The following is a 22,606-nucleotide window of genomic DNA, read 5'->3' as shown; positions in this document are numbered from 1 at the left end:
TATGCTTGAAGGTTGGCTGAAATAGGTCCTTCTGCTTATTGTTGTTCCCGTATGAGGATTCAGGCTATGTACTCACAGCTGCTACTCTCCAACATGGACTCTCAGTTCCACTGAAATCAATAGCTGGCACAGCAGGGTACTGTTGTATGGTGTGTAAATAAATGGGTGTCATTGTGTCTCACTTTTTCCACACACACAGCCCATACCACCACCACCCCGCTTTTTTCCTTTTCTCCTTTCAGATTTAGATTTCTTTTTTCCAGGCCTATATCAGTGTGTGCTTGCAGTGCAGGCAATACAAAGTATAGCTGCTTAGGGAAAAAGAAGCTTCCTCCCTCCCTGTTTTCATACTTCCCTACTTCCCAGTTGGATTTTCAAATAAACAACAATTGCATTAATTACGTTAATTGTCTTTTAACAATCTCGGGAAAAAACACCCAAATAAAACATAAACCCATTTTGCAAGTGTCAGCTTTATGACAAAAAGGAATTCACAGTCAGCCAGTAGACAGCTATCTTGCATACCAAGATGTAGAAAAGCAGTGTGGTAAGAGTGTCTTAATTCTGTTACAACAATTTATCTTACTTTCTCCCGTAAGTCTTGCACCTATAGTTGAAAATCTATGACAGTTGTGGTTACGGGATGTAACGGCTGCAGATCTGCTTTTCAATAAACTGACTTTGAAGTTCTCTTCCACACGTTTTCTTTATTTATTCATGCATCTGGTCATATAGAGTGGTTTACTTTTTTTGGCCGCAGACTTGGCAGATACAAAATGCAGATGTTGTTCTCCTGACTTAAGCTGCTATTTTAAGCTTTTTGGCCAGCAGTTGAAAATTTCAGGCTCGGTTGTTTATTTGCTTATCATCAAAGTGGTTTTTGTCATATAATTCATATGCAAGTATTAGCTTTCTATGTTTACTTTCAGAGTTTGAGATTAGCAGTATGGTCTTTTTATTTTTTTTTCCTCTTGCTTTCTTTTTAAACCAGGATGCTCTTTTGATTAATAATACAGTAGAATATGTTATGCTTCAGAAAGCTTTTCTTTGCCAGCCCCCCCTCCAGCCCAACCCTCATATTGTGCTATAGTGCTTTCCCTTTAAGAAACCGTATCTTTCTCCAGATGCCTGCATCTCTTTGATACAGAAGGGTACACTAAGTTCCATCTATAAACAGAATCCACTAATTAAGAGTAATTGCTTCGGAGATTGGTACAGACTATTCAGCATCAGATGCATGTTCTTCTCGGATATCCATTAGCCTCTAATAAGATAATGCAGATGTGCCAGTCTGTTTCCTGTTTCCTTCTATTGTACCTTTATTGCCGTATATGGACCAATGGGATGGGCTGAACAATAAGTGGATGTCCTTTTGCTCCCGGAGCCCTTCTCAAAGGAACATTTGTTATTAGATTGCTTTTTCTGTTTAGTTTCACATCACTATGCTAATAAAGGAAACATAACACTCCAAAAGCTGGGGGGTTTATTATTAGTTTTGTTTTTTTTTTTTGCCACAGTAACCAGTTTATTGTTTAATTAAATTTAGTTGGATAGCCAAGAAAACAAAAATGCAGCATCTCACAGTCAATGAGGACTGGAGGAAAACGGAGTACGCCCCTTTATGAAATAAAGTTTCCAAGTTTTTTTAAGAGTTTAAAGGCAGCAAGGTTATCATGTTACTGTATCTGATTTACACTTGAGTCGTGCTAAATCTGCTGAATTATTCAGTACTACTCGATGCAACACCATCAGCTAGCATAATAGAAAGCATGTGCATAATCAGGGATTTCAATACAAACTGTACATTAAATACAGTAAGGGTTCTTGAAACTATTAGGTCCTGATGTGTTTTGAAAACAGCAGTATATGTCTCAAAGCTATCTAATAAATAAGGACTCCATCAACTCTGTCCTTTGGGAAAAGATATAATATATTGTTGAGAAGTTTTTGCATGTAAAATTCCTCTAGAATTGGTTTTGTTGCTGGGAGAGGAGCAACTTGCCTCTCTCATCTTACTGCCCAGGCTGTGCTCGCAGATTCCTGTTTTAGGATTTAGCCGAAGATTTAACAGTGGGGGATTTTTAGCAGCGGTAAGAAAATGGGAAATGAACTTAGAAAAGTCTTCCTCTCTGAGCCTGGAAACTGGGGACAACTGTGCAGCAGTCTGCTGGGCTTTGAGCATCAAATTCCCCAGAGCCCAGCGCTATGCAGAGCACAGTCTCATGTCAGCATGCATCTCCTGTGTTTGTGGTTTCACTGCCCAGTTGTAGACGAAGGGCAGGAGTGGCTCAATATGGTAGAAGGGTGAAGGGATAGCGGTTTTGCCTTTAAAGTTTGCTGGGTGCCACAGTTGTGGATATCTTAAAACTGCTGAATTTCAAGCATTGTCACAGGTAGATCAGAGCTCCCTATGGGCCTTTTCAGAAGAAAGAGAAGAAAAAGAAGGCAAAAATCCTGCTTTACTTGTAACACTGACAGCTTAATTCTCTGCTATGGACAGTGAGATGGGAGGAAGAGGAATGTGCAGTTGAGGTGATGTTGGCAGAAGGGAGGACAGAGCATAACCTTCCTGCTGGCACAGAACTATGGGACAAGCCTCCTGGCTTGGCTTCTTGCCTATCCAGCTGTTGATGTGCATCAAAGTCACCTGTAACAGCAAAGGGATTTTATGAATTCCAATAAAATCTTATGCAGAATTCCAATGGATGGATTATGTTCCAATAATACAAACAATTGTTACCAAATGTAAGCTAAATAACATTATAATGAATGAGAATTATTTTGTTTAATACACTCTAGGAGAACTGACAGATTTGTGGAAAGCAAAGCTGTTTTCTATAGTAAAGCCTGTGCAAAATGCATGGGAATTTGAGACAGTAAGAAAAGCTGGGTCACTGTTTATCCAGCAAAATTTGGAGCTTGTATGTGAAAATTTGTGGGTTTAAGCTTTTGCTCAGCTACACAAACACCTAGAAAAAATGTGGAAAAGACAGGTACACCTGCTGCATTAGCTGCAACTGATAAATATTCTGTCTGCTCTGTGCTAGAGCTACTGTAGTCTCCTTCCCCTGTGGCCATCTGCTTTATCACTGAAGTCAAGTCTATAAAAAGCCTGTAAAAAAACAAAAAGGAGGCATATGTTCTGTCAAAGAAGAGTCACTGGCTACTGTTCAATGCAGTGTAGTGCAGTGTGATCATCTCTTGGTGAGTCTTCAAAGAAACTTTTCTGCATGATCCTTTTCCATGCTGTTAATACGAAGGGCCTTGTACTCGTGAACAGTCTCTAAGGACAAGTCTAACGGATGAGGATTTTCATCTTATACTAAGTAGATCTTCTGAAGTGCTTCAGTGACAGCAAATTTGTGAAAATTTTGTCTTGTATTCACAAGGCAGAAATCAGTGTTGCTGTCTCACATGAATGGGCATTCAACTACCTTTAGGGTGACTGTGGCTAGTTTGGCTTGCTCCTTCTGGAGCTGTTCATCAGCTGGCTCTTCCTGTCCTGTTTAGGGTCACCTTGTTAGCTCCCTCCTCAAGGGAATACAGATGTAGGACAGCGAAGAGTATGTTCAAGGTCCACATGGCATGGAAAGGATGAGGCTTGCTTCTGGCAAGTCACAGTCCAGAGAGGATTGCAGGGCACTTGCCATACCAAGTGACAATAAAGGAAAGCCTCCTCATAGCTGGCACCTCTTACAGTGACTCTTACAGTCTCTTACAGTGCTTGCACAGTGTGGTGCAGGTTTACTTGAGCAAAAGAGATGCAGATGGTTCCCACGTGAAAACATCTGTGGCTGATGTCCAGTGCTGATGTTTATCAGTGAGTAGAGGGGCATGAACTCTGAGTTGCCTTTAGTGCCATGGAACTAGCATGAATGGGGACAACTGATATTTGGGTTTCCCATACTGCAGCAGTTTCTACTTTGTGATGGACTCTGCTGGGCAGTGGTGCTTCTGTAATCTCTGTTGGCAGAGCTGGTGACTTGAAGTCCCTTGGTAACCACAGAACACACATAGCTTTTGCTTCTTTACGAGAAGCTGGAGTTGCTGGAATGTAGGTGCTTGTGATTCTCTTCTCGACCATGGTATTGATGTTCAGCCGCTTGAACACTGATAACACCCTGCTGCTCCTTAGAGACACTACTTGGAGGCAAACAATACATGGTTAATGTATCATATCTCTTACACTGTCTTCCCTCTCTGCCTTTATTTAGAGAGAAAAGCTCTGGAGAAATTTGGGGACACCAAGTTCTGATGGCTTGTCTCCAACACAGCTATCGGCAGGAAATTTCCTGCCATGAGGGGTGAAAGGAGGGCGATTTTGAGTAAGATAAGGAAACTTGCTTTCTGGTAGTAATTTCAGTATATAATTACACCTCACAAAGTTATAAGCATGCAGAACTGTGGGATTATAATCTAGTTTTGGCACTGTTAGGTATGTCATATGGAGGTGCATACTGAGGAGCCTTAATACTGATGCATTTTGTCATCACTGGGTACATCACAGAGCATGTTCATCCAGTGGTGAGGAAAGGACCAAAGAGTTTCCCCAAGTGCCCTTTTCTCCTCTCTTTCCTGGAAGAGTTGGTTCTTTTCTGGATACTTAAATATACAAGTATATCTGACATTGTGGTTCTGGGAATTTTTATGATTTATGATGAGCTCTCCATTCCTCCTGGCTAACAGATGTATAATTTAAGGTATTACTTTTAGAAGAGGAACTTTGTTTCCAAAGCCCAATATCATTTAAAAATAGGGGACCTTGTTCTGTGGTTAATTTTATGCATAGATATTTGGGACTGCTTTTCATCATCCCTCCCCTCCCTCCTTCCCTTTTCCACCCCCTTCTCCCCCTCCCCCTAACATTTTGAAGTGTGGTGTTTTTGCCAGTTTTGTTGGAATTGCTTTAGAAAACATTAATTCTTTATGTATTCCTTTGATACTTGTCTCTTAAGCATCGTAAAGCTTTAGCTAGGTAAAACAGTCACCTGTGATGGTTCATCTCATTCTGTGTTGTTAATGAGTCAGTATGTTTTGGATGTTGAGGCTTCCTCAAAAGGTCTGCCTGGTTTCACTGGTCTCCAAGCACGTGGTCCTCATGCTCAGCATACATAGCAGCTGTGTGTTAGCTCACTGTACCCTTGTTACAGTCTCATCTCTGCATATGTTTGTCTCCATTGCATTAAAGGTATTTTGTGCATAATTTATACAGTTATCAAATACTTACAAGCTACATTTCTGTTATCCCCGAGCAGGCTGCACTCAGCAGAAATTGCTGTCTGAAAACATGCACAGCTGGTAACCTTTGCTGGTATTCCGCACAGAGCAGAAACACTCCACTGCTCTCTGACAGGCAAACATATGCATTCAGCCGGGTTGACTTTTTTTTCCTTGCTCATTTGAATTCGTACCGACAACTAGTAGACTGAGTCACAGTAGTAATAGTCAACGCTGCGTTGTCACAGTTTCCCTCCTCTCGCATCAATTTTGCTTTGTGACCTTGACAAGTCCTTTCACCACTGCCTTTATTTTCCTACCCAAAAATCTTGCCTTTGCTTTCAGGCTGTAATTTCAAAGAATTAGGAATAAAAATGCTGTATAGGGGTGGATGTTGACGCTGATTGCTGACGGTAGCATATGCAAGGATGTAGCACGTTGTATCATGAAACAAAGGCTTTAGGCTGCCCAGGAAGTGCCCTGTTCTCAGCCTGAGGCTTTTGGTACACAGACTGAGAAAATGGGGACCCCTTGGTAGGTGACAGCCATTTGGGTAAAACACTGTAGCTCTAGATGACTCTGAAGATGGTGGTCAGGAGAGTGAGTGAATTCCCTAGCAGAGCACAGGAGCAGTGTATTGCCTGCCTATCATGTCACTCACCCAGCTCATGAAATAATGGGTGCTTGTTTATTTGGTGATAGAGGCAGTTCACATGTACACACACACAGAGAAAAAAAAAAGGAGAATATTTCTTAAGTAATAATGAGATTAGCTAACTGTCCTTTGTAGGAGCAATCACTGGTAAACCAATTAGTGTGTTAACAGCTGAGTACAAAGTCACCCTCAGACACTTGATATTGAAGTAAGCAGAAAGCTGCCTCAGTGTCATTCATTCTGTACCTTCTATGGGGAAGCTGAAAGTTTTTGTGTACATGGAAGCCGTACCATATCAGTATTTCAGATGGTTATTGATGTATCTGTTATAAAACTGGTTGTTTCCAAAACAAGATTGAGTTTGACCAGAGATTGCTTTTGGTGTAACACATCAGGCAGGGAAATCTAGTTAATGGCTGTTCTGCTGTCAGCTTCAAGTAGAGTGAGAATGTTACCCCCAGGTAACGATCAAGCTGATCTTGTAGGACACTGATAAATAAGTGATCACTCAACAAAAGTAGCAAAGGGATAAAAGAATTTTCTATTTGTATATACTAAAAATATGTATATTATAATCAATATATTGTTCTTTCCACAGGCTGTATCAGTATGCATCTGTAGAGAGCAGCTGCCCTCCCAGAGAAACATTTGTGTAAGCAACTGAACTCTGCCTTGATACCAAGAGTAAGAAGACTTTTTCTGTCCGCGGTTTGCAGAACAAGAATGTCCTGAAAAAAAGAAGAGTAGGAAACAGCAATCAAATATAGGACGGATCTGATCTAGTGAGCTACCTTTTCATTGTCACACCATCTAGCTCAAGCCCTACCTGCAGGCTTGACAGCCCTCTTCATTCACAAGTTGAGATATCTGTTTGCTGGCCTGGAGTGATGCAACATAATATTTATACACTGTGAGGTGTTAACATGACAACCAGTAGCCGCACATGTCCAGTACCAGCAGTGAATGGACATATGACTCACTATCCAGCAGCACCATATCCATTACTTTTTCCTCCAGTCATTGGTGGACTGTCACTCCCTTCCCTCCATGGACTCCAGACTCACCCACCAACTAGTGGATGCAGCACCCCATCACCTGCAAGTGAGTGCTTGGTATTAATAGCTCTTATTGACTGGTTTTCCGCTAACAAAGACTGGTGATTTTAATTCCAAAATTATTATAAGAGTAATTGCAGTTGCTCATCTGTGGTGTTTTTTACTTGGGCAAAGAACATGCATTTGTTTTGAAATAATACCATTTTCACTTAATCTTGTTTTCACACAAATAAACATGCAACTATATGACACACCAAAGATGTGGAAACTAGGGATGATAAAACCTGCTATGGATTTTGGCATATCCTGTATTATCATGTTAGCTGCAGAATCTGACATTGTGTATTAGCTGTATTCATGAACATGTGTATTTATGAACAGCAATGTTTCCTCAGTACAGAAATCTCAAGTTGTGCAGTAATTAATACTGCTTTTGTTCTCTGTAGGTGACTACTTTCTTTCTGGGCAGCTTGTGAAGGCCAACCCAATGGACAGCTAGTAGCTGTGAGCTGCCTATGGCTGTAGAATGAGCCTTTGAGTCTATGGTTGAGCTCCCAGCCAACTTCCCCCAGTTTATATAGTGGGCATGACGTTATTATTCTGGTTATTTGTCAGAATACTGTATTGAATTTATCCCCCAGTATTGGAGGAACAGTCACCTGTGGAAGAAAGTGTTATTAGTTTTGGGAACCTTTTCTGAGGCGTACATTGATAAATACCAAATGAATATGATTGCATGTGCAGAATTTTTCTTTTCCATGATTTGTTCCTGTGAAATTGAGTGTGTTGCAGATGCGTTATTAATGATTACTGAACCAATCAGTGTTCAGTCTTTCAAAAATTAGTCGTAAGTATGAATTTCTGTCAATATGAAAAATAAGTGGCTACTTCTGAATCTTTGCATGTTTTTGCCCTGGTCCCAGCATTTTCATGGCAGTATTTTTGTTGAGATGCTTTGCAGCACTGGCTCACCTTGACTAAGCATGAAAACCTGGTAGCTGTGTAGTATAGACCAAGGCAATAGTGTTTGAAAATACCAGCCAAAATTGGCAAGATAAGGAAGAGGGTGACTTGAATTAAAATTTCTTCTCAGACACAGTCCCCTGCAGAATGACTCCTCTGGTTTGTGCTACTCTTTTCTCACCTTTGGTGGCAACAGTCTGCCTTGTTTCAACACCTGTAGACTTCTGATTCTGGAGAGTGAGGTTAATATCGCTGAAGTTGTAGCGACAAGTTCTTGGAAGCAAGTGTGTTGAGCTTTGGGTTCTTTTTCAGGTTTTTGTTCTTCACTGGGGATTTTTTTATTTGTTATTTTTTTTAATTTGTTTGCTTTACAGTGAAGTGGTTGATGGCCTCTGTTAAGGTTAGAACTTCTACTGGGTGGTGGAAGAATATAGATCTTGCTTGCAAAGACCTGAAGAAATAAAGGTTTGGCCAAACCACTGCTCTCTACGTGCTTCTTGAAGCTATTCTACTCTTTATCTTCCAGGTGCTTTCCATTCATACAAAATCCAATAGAAATGATTTTACTAAACAGGAATGCTGTGAAGGTGTCTTTTTTTTTTTTTTTTTTTAAACAATGTAGTTCAACAGCTTTTGTTCAAAGCTTTCATATTATTGTCCTGGTCTGTTTTGTACTGTATTGGTTTTAAATTTCCCATCATGCCAGATAAACCTGATATCAAGATGCATTAAGTTATCTTAATCTACAGTTGGGGTACATGTCTCCAGTCCCATTAAACAGATAACAGTATTTTAGATGTTTGAATTTTGTCAGCACAAGGAGTTTTCAGTAAGCGTTTCAGGGTGGAGTGATTTAGTTTCATAGATGGTAATAACGGTGTTGCCTCCATGACCTGTGACTTGGCTTCTGTATTGTACTGAGATACATAGTTCAAAATACTGGTCACAGTGCTAAAAATATCACTTTTACACATACATGAACTATGCATTAGCACCAAATGAGGCAACGGTCAAGAAGATCATTACTTTTATAAAGTCCAGTTGATTTACCTACCAGTGCATTACCCCATGCAGCACAGAGCAGACACCTTCACTCCTGGAACGATCTTCACTAATTTTCAAGAGGTTACTGTTTATCTCATTTAGAAATAATAAGGGAAAGTAAAATGAGAGCCATTCCCATGCTTTTTGGGTGGTGTGCCATCATGTCCCAGACCAACAGGGTCTGGCTGTCTGTTGGACTAGGAGCAGCTATAGGGAAATGAATGCTAACAAAAGTCCTGCAGAGCCTGACATATTTCCAACAGGAAAATCACAAAATTTTAGTGAAATATTTGAGGGAGGAATAAATAAATATGGGTAGATACTGCTACATGACATTTTATTAAAGTAAAAGCATCTTGGGTTCAGGCGAGTAGCACTCATGCAGGCACACACAGAAAATTTCAGTATCTGGGTGGTGTTACTCTTCATCAGTCCTGTAAGAAGGGAACCATCTTGCCATCATGAGATATAACACTGGTAGTGCTGTTGCCAGAGACCAGTAAGGCAGCTTGTCACAGTGTGAGAATACTAGCTTAAGAAGAATTTATCTTCTTTATAAAGCATCTGTTGTGGATGTAACTGCAACTCTTAATTTCTAGAAAAAGACTAATTATAAAAATAAGTCTTCAGAAAAACAAACTACAAAAACCCTTAACAAAGTGAAGCACTACCTGAAGAAGGTGGTGCTTCTCTACAGAAGAAGGTCTGTAAAAGCCATGCAGATCGTTGTAGTATATCCACTGAGATAAAACCTGATGAGGAAATTATTGTCTTTATGTTATGGCTGATGAAACCAAAAGCCTCACAGTGATGTTGCAGTTTCATAAGCAAATCTCAGCATGGGGACGCTGTGATTGAGTATCCTGCGTCAGGCATCCTGCTTGAATGGGGCGATGTGTGTAGTCCATGCATTCAATGGAAGCACCCCATATTGTAACTTTAGCCCCCTGCCACATTTTGGTCCTTAGGTCCTTGGCCAAGGACCATTTTGGTCATCAATATTCTGCCTTTATTTGTTGAGAGGGAGGAGGAGTAGTAGCTTGGTAAGGGGGCAGGGGAGACCAGTGAGCTTGATGCAAGAATGTCCTGGAATTTATATAAACTTAGTGAGATTGCTTCATCTAGGTAGTTAAAAAAAAAAAATTGAATGTGTTATTAGGCTGTTGGGTTGGCAAGGAGAAAAATCCATACTAAGGTAATTCATTGTATTTTAGCCAAGCTTTTCCATACTTTTCTGTCTGAGGTATTTTAAAAGTGCATTGTAAAAAATAAAAGACTTTGCATTCTGTTTTACGTAAATCTCATGAGAAATGTGTGAAAAGTAATATCATATGAGGAACTGGAAGAGGTAAAACTAACTGCGACATTACTTCTGGCTTGTGCTATGTAAATACTAATTATATTTAGTAGTCAGGGTTGCATCTCAGGCTTTTCAGACATGCTCAGGTGGTTCTTTTAGGGGTTGCTTTCTCCTGGAATTGTTTTTCCTTCCATTACTGCTGGTTATTTACCACTTCAACCCCAACTAAAGACTGCTTGCCTTTTTTTCTTTTTTCATTCCCTGGAAAATGGATTTTCCACTGGTATCATTAAAAGAGTACAGTTAAATCTAGTGTTACTGGTGTAGTACTGCAAGATATTTTTGCCAGCTCCACCCATTGCAGGAATTCATTTACTTTTCCAGTTCTGTTGTTAATCATTATATTGACACAGAAAGCCCTCCCAAAAGCACTCTTTGGCAGATTGCATTAAATATGAATAGCAGATATTCATTACGATGTGTTGCCCCCAAGAGAACTCTAAACTATGTGCACTACTCATGAACAGGCAAATACACTAATTCTCCAGCTATTCAAATTATTTTCAAATAGTTTTGTGTGTCTCTAATAAAAACAGGAATGTCTCTGTTTCCCTTAATTACTTGGAAGGTCAAGGACTCCCACATCTCTTTTTTTTTTTACTTCACAAAATGGGGAATATTTCTGTTGGAGGTTGGAGTATGGCTAATACATGATGGATTTTCTTCCTTTGGCATAGTTACTGAGGGAAGTGCTGTCTGTAATGGACTAAAAGAAAAAACCTCAGCACTCCTTGGCACTTTGGAATTGTCTAAAATAATATTATAAGAGTTGTATTAGGGATATAATATATTAATCAGCATTGCTTGATTATGTTGTTGAGCTTTTTCATGCCTTCTAATTTTAGTGTGTCGGTCTGCCTCTTCTTTATTTTTTCCCCTGTTCTGTGTCCCTAGGAAGGTTTGCTGCATAGTCATTTACATGCATCTGCAATTAACAGATGGCTTTTAAGACTACCGGTGTACCTATTCAGTGCATGTGTTGCACATCTTTGTTGAAAAGACAGAACATGTGTTTGCATTCAGAAAGAGAGGGAGAAACAGAAATATCAATATCACATTTCTTAGCTACAGCCAGTGTTACCTCATGCTGGCAAGTCTGAGGAGCAATGTCCAGATGATACCCTGCAGATGTCACTCATGACCTTGGAAACCAACATTTCTTTTCAGTTCTTCCATTTGTTTGCTTTGTGGTTTTTTTTTTCCTTTTTGGACTATTTGTGCAGCTCAAAAGCATCCATGCTTCAGTTAATAAAACTATGTTACATTGTCATTGTAGTTAATCTGAAACTAGTAAAAACTTAAACTTTTTTCATGTTAAAGCTTCCTTTTTCAGTTGTGCCACTTTCTAAAGGAACAGGACTGCCTCTTGACTCAGCAAGGCTGGTGGCTCTTGCCATAGCTCTGCCCCGTCGAGATGAACCCTCGGCACTCTGTGGACGCAGTTCACTTTGGATTTTAGCAGGCACTGCACTGATCTGCAAGAAGTCAGTTATGGGTGTGTATAGAGAGGAATGTGCTTCCTGGGAGGAAGCCGAATTTAGAAATGGTCTATTCTGGGCAGGGGGTGTGCATGGCGTAATTCTGGCACATGCTTCGTAATGGCTCTGTGCGTCCCTCGTGGACCTGCTGTAGTCTGAAGTAGCCTGGTGTTTGGAAGCCGTATAGGAGCTGCCAGAGAATTGCTTCTTCCCTTTTTATGGGCCCCGAAGCAAGGAAACTCCCCAACCAAATGCTTTCTTACCTAAGGGTGGAAATATGTTTCTGCAGAGTATTGCAAATGAGGTTTTCCTTTGTTCTGGCCCAACAAAAATATCAGTAGCTCCCAGTGTTGGGGACATCAGGAGTGAAGAGCAAAAGGCTGGTTCCAGTTCCCCACCTCCAGGTGCTACTGGATGACCTCTCTGTCATCCCTCAGCCCAATGGTGTCGATTATCCATTGCAAATGAAACACATGGTATACTATTCAAAAGGAGTATAATGCCAGACCTTGGGGTTGGCATAGTAGCAGCACCCAAAATTTTCTCAATGTCTGATGTGTTTCCAATCACCAGTTGAACCAGTAGGTGCAATCTCCTGGAATTATTAGTTGTGTGGTAGTTCACGGTATTAAAAGTGAACAGAAGCTTTCATGTTACCGGTTTTCCATCTGAAGGGCTGTGTGTAGGAGCTACAGTTTTAAGACAACTTAATCATGTTATTTTAATTATGTGGAGAGTTTCCATTCAGTCATGGTGTCATGGTGGTGTCACCTTGGGCATGGGGCGTTTGGAAATACTTCTTATTTTTTCTCTTTTTTTTCGCTAAAATGTGCTCTTTATTTTGCCTCAGACTTGAGGCCCTGCTAAGACTTTCCTCCTCCACTCTTCTTGTGTTGTTATTCTGTGGATACTGTGCTTTTAGAAATACACAGCATTTAATTGGGAAGCCCTATTTAAGATTTGGATAGGACAAATTTTCTTCAGGAGAGATCAGTTTATGGTTTTCCTCATCTAGAATATCTTCCCCTTTTGCCTGTTTAGGGAATATGGGGAACAAGCTGTGTTATGTGGACTTTTCAGCTGTATCAATGACAGCATATTTTCCATTTAAAATTTTATATACCCACCTTATCTGATGAGCCCTGAAAGGGCAGGGAATCCCTTTTCCCTTCCTTTGTCCTTGAGCATTCTGTTTCCTTTCTTACTGCCCAGAATAGGCATACCCAGTAATATTCATAAATGATTTACAAAAGTAATTCCTATGTAATAGCTTGGGAATGTCAAGTTTTATGATGCTGCCAGATGTGCTATCAAACAAAATTATCTGGTTCAAAAAACTTGTGATAAATCTAGTTGGAGAAAATTCCCCAGGGCAAACTCACCCTCTGCAAAAGTAACTATATCATAAAATTGTGAGATTCTCTTTTACCACATGTTTGAAATCAGACCTAAAGCAACAGTTTTATTCACATGCAAACTTGGGTTTGGAATAAACTAACAAACAGGAAGGACTGTCTTTAAGCAACAGAAAACTCCTTTCCTTTCAAAACATCATGTGTGCTCAGAGGAAATATCACAGTAAATGTCAGAAATATTCTGAAAACAAGAGCCTGCATCCCTGAGATGTTTTGTTCAGATGATGCATTTTTAGAAAGTAGTCATACCCTAAATATAGTGGGTCTCATCTGGGTTAAGCTGCTGAGCTCCCAACTGCTGTATCTGAGAACCCTGAAGTTGTGTACTGAGCATCATGCCCAACATAGAATTATAGAATGGTTAGGGTTGGAAAGGACCTTAAGATCATCTAGTTCCAACCTCCTGCCATGGGCAGGAACGCATCACACTAAACCATGTCACTCAAGGCTCTGTCCAGCCTGGCCTTAAACACCGCCAGGGATGGAACATTCACAACTTCCTTGGGCAGCCTGACCACCCTCACAGTAAAGAACTTCTTCCTTGTATCTAACCTGAACCTCCCCTGTTTAAGCTTGAACCCATTACCCCTTCTCCTATCACTACAGGTCCTGGTGATGAGTCCATCTCTGGCATCCTTATAGGTCTCCTTCAGATACTGGAAGGCTGCTATGAGATCTCCATGCAGCCTTCTCCAGCTGAGAAAATTGGGGCCGTTCAGCCTGTTTTTGTATGGGAGGTGCTCAAGCCCCCTTATCCTTGTGGCCATGTGTGTGTGCTCATTCCTTCCAAGTCTCTGTAGGGGGAAGTGCATGGGCAGCAGTGTATGTTTTCACTGGAAGTTCAGGTTTTGAAGGAGAGGAAGGGATGGAGATGCACTGGAAGTCTCTATGGCCATGCTTCTGCTGGAGAAGGCTGGATCAGGACAATATGCTTTCGGCTTAGACCTGCAGGTTTGTGGCAGTCCTTGTTTCTCAGGAAAAGCCCTCAAGAAAGTCCAGCTCCCTGCACAAATGAGCTTCACCAGTATAAGCAGTGAAGTTATGCCAGAGGAGCAAAGATTTTGAGTGTGACTTTCATCCCATAGTTCAAGGTGTTTGGGAGAGGGGCTGAAAGTCCTGGCTTTGGTGGGAATTTTGTGGGGAGAAATGCTGAGTTAAGGTGCTAGAAGAGCATTTTTTGGGAGCCCAGAGCAGGGTGCAAGAGGTGTGTCTGGTGGGCCTGTAGTGTGCCATTTCTCATGGCAGTGTGCTTCTGGAGTAGTCGTGAGATTTTCATGGGCTCGGTGTGCTACCTGTTACACAACATGCTTACAGCTTAAATTTAGATGGATGGCAGCTGGTGTATGCAAATAATAGGCGTCAACCCTCAGGTGGAGCTTGGTCTTGCTATTTTTTGGTGCTCAAGGTGAGTCAAATTTGATTTAACCTCACCATTAGCTTCCTGAGCATGGTATCTTTAAATCTGAGACTTGCAGTAGGGCTCATACTCACTTTTTAAAAGAAATCTGAACTGCAAGAAAAAAAAAAAGAGGAGGGTGAGGGAGATAAATGTTCTGGAAAAAAAATGAAGAAGTACTTTCCTCATCCTTTTACCTTCCTAGAGATGGAATCATGGGCACACAGCTCTTGCAAGGGCTGTGGAGGCTGCCTCTCTGCCTGCGGTCACAACTGGAGATCATCCACATCTGTATGAGTGCAAAAACTATCTAGTTACTTCTTAGAATTTCAAGCCTTGATATTTCAGCTGGATTAGTAAGGGCATGTGAGAGTGATCAGTGTTCATTCTGTAAATTTAAGGCATGCACGTTTCAAAACCGGGCTTTTACTAAAGATGTGTTTTCATATTTGCAGTTATGTGAAAATATGTCTGAGATATCATAGGGGGAAAATACATACTTAATGCAATTTTCACTGCTTAAGTCTCAAAGTTAAATGTTTTCAGGTATGTTTCAAGGATTTATACCTAACTAGAATCTTTTACAACCTGCGATGGTTTTTTCCACTCAATTTTTAAATACCTAAAAATTAGTTATTATGAAAAAAATGCCAAAAATCCATTAAATATAGCTGTGATAGCATTACTCTTCCCTCTCTGTATTTAAAAACAAAATGAAAGACATTATTTAACAGTATTGAATACTCCAGAGGAGAAAGGTGGTATCCTGCTGCTGTTACCAGAGGCTTGCAAAAACCTCTGGGCTCTAACAACCTCTGCAATCGTATTTGAGGGAGAAAAAACTTGGCTCCCTTGTAAGATTAAAAGCGTCCAAGCCAAAAGCTGGAGCATTGCCCTGTTACAGTAAGGTCACCGTCAGTGGAAAATGCAGCGCAATTTCCTGTGAATTGTGATTTTTATTTGGGTACTATGCCAGTAGTAATGTTACACTGCTATGGAGCACAGCATCTGACAAGGGCAAGTACCTAGGGGCTACAGCAGAGCCAATGGAAATCCCCATTATTTCTATCCTTATTCCCTTCTTACCCTCATTCCTTCCAGCCTTTGAGTGATACTTGTTTGAGGGTAATGATCCTGTGGAGAGATGCACAGACGTTAAGTCTAGAGCCCTGAAACGAGGCCATGCTGTAAATCTGCAGTCTTTGGAAGAATTCACCTGCATACCAGCATTACCTAATAGCTATTGCTGAAGGCATGTGATGGGAAATAGAACTGTATCATGTAAACAAATCTGTTTTATTATGTGCTGCCTTTTCATAACAATTCCAGGATCAAGAGTTTTGTTACTTGAGAAATTAAATCCTGTGAGAATCATTGAAAGTGTAGAAATAGTGATGTCATTATGAAATTAACTAGCTATAAACCCACAGGGTGACATATCAATTCATAAAGGGAATAGCAAAACATAATGCAGGGCACATCTGCTGCTCTGATTCCTGCAGAACCATGAGCCTATTGGTATCTGCAGACCACTTGAAACTGAACATCTGTTAGAAGCACTCAAAAAAGCAGCAGGAGAAGCCATACACCTTGCAAAACACTTTGCTGTTGGTAACATCATCATTTCCATAGTTTATTCTTACAGAAATTGTTCTAAGTCCCCTTCTAGTCCTAGATCTTCCTGGCATTGTTCCTTAAACAGCAACAGCATGAGTAATTGTAAAAATAGCATGGACTTTTCTAAGGGCTTTCCTAACATTTTTATTGCTTTTTATTTATTATACTGCTGCGACATACAAACTGCTGTAGAGTTTCCAAACAAAGAGGGAGATATGATCTCTTTTCCAAGTAGCTTGGAATCAAGAGGAGGAAGGCGTATAACGGGTAAGAGAAAAGGACCTGGGCCAAGCGATGGAGGCAAAGAAGGGCTTGCATCCTTGAAATGCAAAGTTTGGGGCTTCTTAAAAAAAACAAAAAGCTGAATGTTTAGAAACAAGGCAGCCTGTGAAGACGGACCTGGTTCACGTGAAGACCAGCAGTAAAACCTCAGTCACAGTCAGTGATCAATTAAGTATCTGAATTGAACTGTGTCATCTTAACTCTGAGCTGAACTGGTCAGATTGACCGTGTTTCCCCTGGCTGCCTGGTCCAGCAGAGTCTAACTAATTGGCAATTTCTTCTGTTTAACAAAACCAGAAATATAGTTAAGTCAGGGAGAGAAAGATTTCACTACTGATTAGCAGTGGTTGGTTTTGCAAAGTGACCTGACAGGCATTTGGAATGCATCAGTTGCCTCATGGTGCGGGCCAAACATCTTGGAGCATGGTTTGCTCTCCTTGGCTTTTATTACTTGCAGAAGACGCAAACTCTGCCAGGATGTTATTGGAAGGGATGTTTGCCATTTTAATATGTACTTACTCGCACAAACTTGATGAAAACATATTGCATTACCTTTGCTTTTTAAGAACAGATAAGTGTATTTATGTGCAGTAAAAAATGCAAATCATTGCTGTAAATTGTTTGGGAAGGTGAATTAAAACATACAGCACAAGTCCCACAAAATGCTCATTTTTATTCAGTTCACCTACTATCAGAGTGTTATATTAGAATTACTTCCCATTTCACTTTTTTCAACAAGCAAAGAATTTTTACTTGCTTGTCCAAGCTGAAGCTGGAGCATTCCATAACCAAGGTAAAGCCTAACTGAGGCAGCCCATCACTAGTGCAAGTATATGGAAAATCACTAATGCTGGTAGTTTAAATGGGGTTTCTGCCAAACCTGTGTCACCATTGTGTAGCACTCTGCATGTGTGCCAGCAGGTTTCTAACAGTGCTGAGAATATTACACCCTGGACAACCTAGAATTTAAAACTATAATGAAGCATGCAGAAGAAGAGCATTAGCACTAAACCTCAGGGTGAGATACGTGCGTTTTTTCTTCCTAGATGTTGCATGATAATCCTTTTTATTATCAGTTTTCGGCCCATGAAACTTCTTTGGCTGCCCAGAAGACTCCGCAGTTAGTCCCAGTAAGAAAGCAGTGAGAAGATAAGAGATGTGTGCCCTTTAAACTTTGCCTTTTCAGGAGTAAAAAAAGAAGGTCTAGACAAAATTGTTAAAGCAGCTCTCCTGAAGTCCTGCTGCTGCCAGGGCTCTCTGGAGCTGATGCCTCTCCTTTCTCATTGGATGCAGTAAGCACATTTTGGGGTTTAGCAGGTTTCTTCCTTAAAGAAAGAATGTAATTTGAGGGTAAGATATGTTGTTTGAGGCTGACAAAGAGCTATTCAGTAACGTACAGTTGCAAAAGGAATCCAGCGCTGAAAGTCCCTTTCCTTACCTGTAGCTTCAACTCTCAGTCCACCCAGGAGCTCTCCCTATAATTTTTTCCTTTACTTTCTTGTCTTTGCAAGTTGTCTGGCTGTGTCTGGTTTTCTTTAATTGATTTCTGTGCTTTTATGCCACATGTATAATTACAGAAAATGTTTTTGCTCCCTCTTTTCTGACTGAGGGAATTGCTTTGTATTTATCCTCAAAGTGGATGGGTGGCATCTTCAGTGAGATGTTGTCCTTGGGGCAAGAGGAACATAAAAGTGCTTTTTAAGGTTAGGCTGGGTCTTGGCAGTCAGGACAAAGGGAAAGTGCAGCCTGGAAGGGAGCTTATGCCTGGACAGTGACAAAGGAGGCAGCTGGCTCCTCGGATTTTGTGTGAAACAACTCCTCACAATGAGGGAGCCAGTGGACAGATTCAAATTCTAAGTTTCTCAGAGGTGACACCAGTGGAGAGGGGGGCTCTTTGCCTATGTCTGATGAGCAGGAGTCATCCTGCAAGAGTAATGGAGAAGGCGTTAGAGCCTTGCCACTGAGTCACATCGCCCTTGTCGAGTCTCAAGTCAGAAGGTTGATGGTAAGTGTGTGTGACAATTTGAGAAAAATGTTGATGATTGTCAGTTATCTATCGGTCCGGAAAGTTGGGAACCATTGACCTAACGTATGTCTCTAAGGTCAGGGAGACTGATTTCCAAGGGTTTGTGCCCAGGATCAGACATTGGCCTGCTAGGAGGAGCATGAAGAAAGGTTGCTGTCACAACGAAGTATCATTTTTTCTTAGGATGGACTACTTTTTCCTTATCTCTTTCCCTGGAATGCTTATCTTGTCTGTCCTGATTTCAGAATACCTTGCACTGTACAAGGCACAATGATACTTTGGATCAAAACTGTGTGCTAGGTTATGTATTATAGTGAGAAAGTGGGTCCAACAAGTTTCACATCCAACAAGGGACGAATTTCTTTGTGACCCTGTTAACTTTAAACAAACTTGCCTTTGAATTGTTGGGAAACACATGATCATCTCTGTAGCCATGTTTGGTTATGCAGAAAGTAAATGAAATGCTGCTTCTGTGCTGGGTGGCTCTGTACACTGACGACAGAACAGCCAGAACTGGGTCTGTCCATCTCAGTGTTCACCATAGGGCTCTGCAGAATGGCCTTAGACTGGCTACCTGTGCTGATGTTTTCGTATTCAAGAGGTGTGTTTGCTTTCTAAAACATTAGACTCAGCCAGCCCATGCAGTTTCTTTCCTAATAAGAGGTTATTTTCTGTACATACGAGTGTTTGTGATGGAGCAGAAGGTCTGAGTGAGTTGCAGGATAAGAGGTGAAGGAGTGCAGCCAGGGCTGCTAGAAGGATTGTTGGTATTTCCCAGGGACAGAGGGAATGGGCTTCACTTGTGGCTTACATTTGTTACAGGTTCTCTCTAAGATCAGGAAATGACTACAGTCAGTGCTTTGTAATTAACTGTGAGTGGAAAATCTCCGGAGATGGCTAAAACAGATTTGTCCACTTAGAGAAGAAAAGCCATGACTTAACAGGTGTATGGTGCCTGTACTCTGCTACTTAGGAGTTCTTCAGACTCGGCTGCAAACAAAATATTATCTGACTGTAATAACATTGTGAACCCAAGGACCTTAACTGGTTTCATTATCAAGTGAGCGCCTGAGGGGAAATACACAGATGGAAAGGCATTCCTTTCCCTTGGTATAATGCTCCCATGACAGAGAATTTATGGCCAGGACGCAGTTGGCCCTTGCATGGGCGCCTGCTGGAGGAAATGCATGAAGCCAGTCTGGTCTTTTTGGTTTTTTCTTGCAATGTGTTTAAGGGGTGAGTTTTCATTGCCATCCCCAGGCTTGGGGACAGCATAGCTGTAGGCTGCAAGCTAGAAGGTGGGGTTTGTGTTGGCCCCTTTTCTGCGCTGTGGTCCTTGTTCTCTCCCTGGGCAATGAGGAGGGAACAGCATTGCTTGGGAAGCACCCACTGTCCTGATGGGTGGACTCAGGCTATTGTCTCAGTCAGTGTGAAGCTCAGCTGGCATAATCTTCTTAGAAATCAATTTTTCCCAAGATGTTCTGTGGGGATGATCAGAAGTAGTCTCTTAAAACTGTTTTGTTTTGGTTTTGTTGTGGGCTTTTCCCCATTCTGGTGAAGAGGCAGATCTTGGAAAGATCTCTTTCCCAGCCTGTTTGCTATACTGATGGGAATAGTGTCTACAAGGCAGAGCCCTATAGCTCAGTCAGTCTGAAAGAATACACGTGGGAGCCGGAGGAGAAACCAGCTCATCATTTGGTGAGCTGAGGTGGCTGTCCTCTTTTCTGATTCATTAGATATCCTGTTGTTTCTCAATTACAGTTGTCAGGAGAAAAGTATGAAAGCCAAGGGGGTGTTCTCGGATGTGTGACCAGAAAAGCTGATGTTCTCTGGTTGAGAGTCTGGTCAATCCATTGTTGATGGCTGTTATTCTGGAGGACCTGGAATATGACCATGCAGAGCCCACTGGGTAGTTGTCTTAAATGCTGTCATCTTTTCCACAACTGAATAAATCCAAAAAGTTGGAAATTGCATGCAGGATCCATGTTATGTTTTCGTGTGTGTGTGTGTGCGCGTTTTTAGACTTAGTCAAGAACCCCGAAGGTATTGAATCGAAAACTAAATAAGTAATGAAGTTGCGTTCAATTATAAATGTTAATGTTTTTGTGAAAAATGGGAGGAGGAGTTCTTTTCTTATTCAAAAATGGCTTGTTCCTTCTTATTTACATACCAGTTTGCCCTCCTTTTGAGCATTATATATGGTTTCACGGTGAAGAGTTCACAAATCTGAAAATGTTGCCTGCTTGTCAGGGACACTGATCGTAGCGCAAAGGTCCTTTGAAAATTTCATACAGATCAAATAGCTCTGTTAAAAAAAGGTCAGAAAAAAAGGTCGCTCGCTGGCAAAACAACCTGTTTTTTTCTTAGTCTGGGACATAGAAACAGCTGAAGTTTCTTCTTCACTGAAGTTACTGATTAAAAACAATCAGCCACCCCCTTTCCCCAGCCTTCCCCCTTCTTCTAACAGACATCTGGCATGGAAAATTTAAGCTAAGTGTTTTTACCAAGGCTATAAGGAACCAGAGTCTGCTACGATGGCTGCTGTCATAAGAATAAGGAGCTTCAGCAGCCCTGCCTACAGCAACTTCTTAGTTTGAAGATGTTTTGCACAGGTGTAAAATTGCGGTGCCAAAGCGCGTCTTGATATTGGCTTTCTGTATGTTGTATCCTGTAATTAACTGCACCCACCTGTATGTTGGCATTTCTCTGACTCTTGCTATCCTTTAAACTGTGGGTATCAGAGGATCTAATCCATCTAAGCCCTGGACACCCTGAACTGCAAATGAAGTCAGAGAGCTGCAGGCGCACAGCTCCTGGCAGGATTATGCACCCAGTGAGCTATTGCTCTCATTATGTTGCACTGCGATATATCATCAGTGTGAAACATCATCCTAATGATGCATTAGTGTAATACATCATCAGGGGAGTCCCACCAGTAATGTATTACTCCAAGTATGGCGCTACTCAGTAAGAAAATCATCTTGCAGACCTTGTGTTGTTTCAGAACAGCATCAGCGAAGGCAAAATATGTTGCTAAAGATTGATGCAGCTTCCCAATTTCATAACTATGTTAATGGTGGAGGTACCTTCTGACTTTGCGATTGTAATTTCAAAGAGGTCTATTTGGTCAGTCTTTGGCTGCATTTCTGTTTGGAAGGATCAGGAATTGATTCTTTAGATTGATGGCTGGTGAGGGCTTGAATAGGAAGCTGTAAATCTCTGGCCTGCATGCCTGTTATATCATTTTTGGGGATGGTGAAAGGCTCTATGAAAACCTGGTGCCAGAATGTGCAATTTTAAGGATTTTTCTGGTGGTGTCCTGATATAGCTTCCTGTTTCAATCACACACACGAAGATAAGTATGTTTAAGAAGCACTGCCTCACAAAAATTAAGCCCCTCTGTTTCCTCTACCAATCCATTGATTTTCTTTGGTCTGCAAGATCCTGCAGCAAAACAATCCTCCCTTGGGAGTTGTCTTGAAGGCAAGATTTACTTCAGGGACAAAGCAATTGGATGACTTTGCTTACACTTTTGAATCACAGTGCTGATACTGTGATGTGCTTGCCATGGGATTGCATCAGTTCCAGGGACTGCCAGATGGAGAAATGTAGTTGTCAGTGGTCCATGTAATAGAATAGGAGGACTGCATTACTCCATAGGACACATCCATAGTAGGATTGGAGGAAATACTAGCTACAAAAAAAGGCATTTCTGAAATGTGGTTTTATTCATGGCCAGTGTTTTCTAGAGTGATTTGGGGCTTTACAGGTGCAAGACAAGAAAACCTAAAAGGAGTCTGAACTTCAGGGTGCTTTTGAACCTGCACTGTGTATTTTCAGAGTTAAAATGCTGCACACAGGTTGTTTTTAAAAGAATCTTCCCAGTCACAGAAAAATCTCTGCAAAACCACGGGACGGTTTGTGAACAGGAAGAGCAAAATTTGATCTCCCTTTGCTTTGCTGCTGCTTCTCTTGTATTCCCTGGGCTAAGCAGTATGATTGTGGCCCTCTCAGGATTTGGCAGTCACACTTTTTTTTTTTTTTTTTTTTGCTGTAAGCTCCTTACCAACTGCTCCTGCCTGCATACCTGTCTCAGGA

General features: G+C 41.2%; 1 protein-coding gene across 5 annotated transcripts in view; it reads left to right on the top strand.

Annotated features, from left to right (window-relative positions):
* Positions 1-22,606, top strand: part of RARB (retinoic acid receptor beta) — a 325,319-nt gene that overhangs the window by 121,115 nt on the left and 181,598 nt on the right. For all 5 annotated transcript variants that reach the window (XM_057424975.1, XM_057424971.1, XM_057424972.1 and 2 more), the window contains one exon: positions 6,471-6,973. In XM_057424975.1, coding sequence (XP_057280958.1) covers positions 6,796-6,973 — 178 coding nt within the window. In that variant the 5' untranslated portion in view covers positions 6,471-6,795. The remainder of the gene's footprint in view (positions 1-6,470; positions 6,974-22,606) is intronic.

This window comes from Pezoporus wallicus, unplaced genomic scaffold, assembly GCF_028554395.1.
Source record: "Pezoporus wallicus isolate ANWC-B61680 ecotype Strahan unplaced genomic scaffold, APGP_CSIRO_Pwel_v1 contig_3181, whole genome shotgun sequence".
NCBI classification, from domain to species: Eukaryota; Metazoa; Chordata; class Aves; order Psittaciformes; family Psittacidae; genus Pezoporus; species Pezoporus wallicus.
This window is presented reverse-complemented; position numbering and strand designations above follow the sequence as displayed.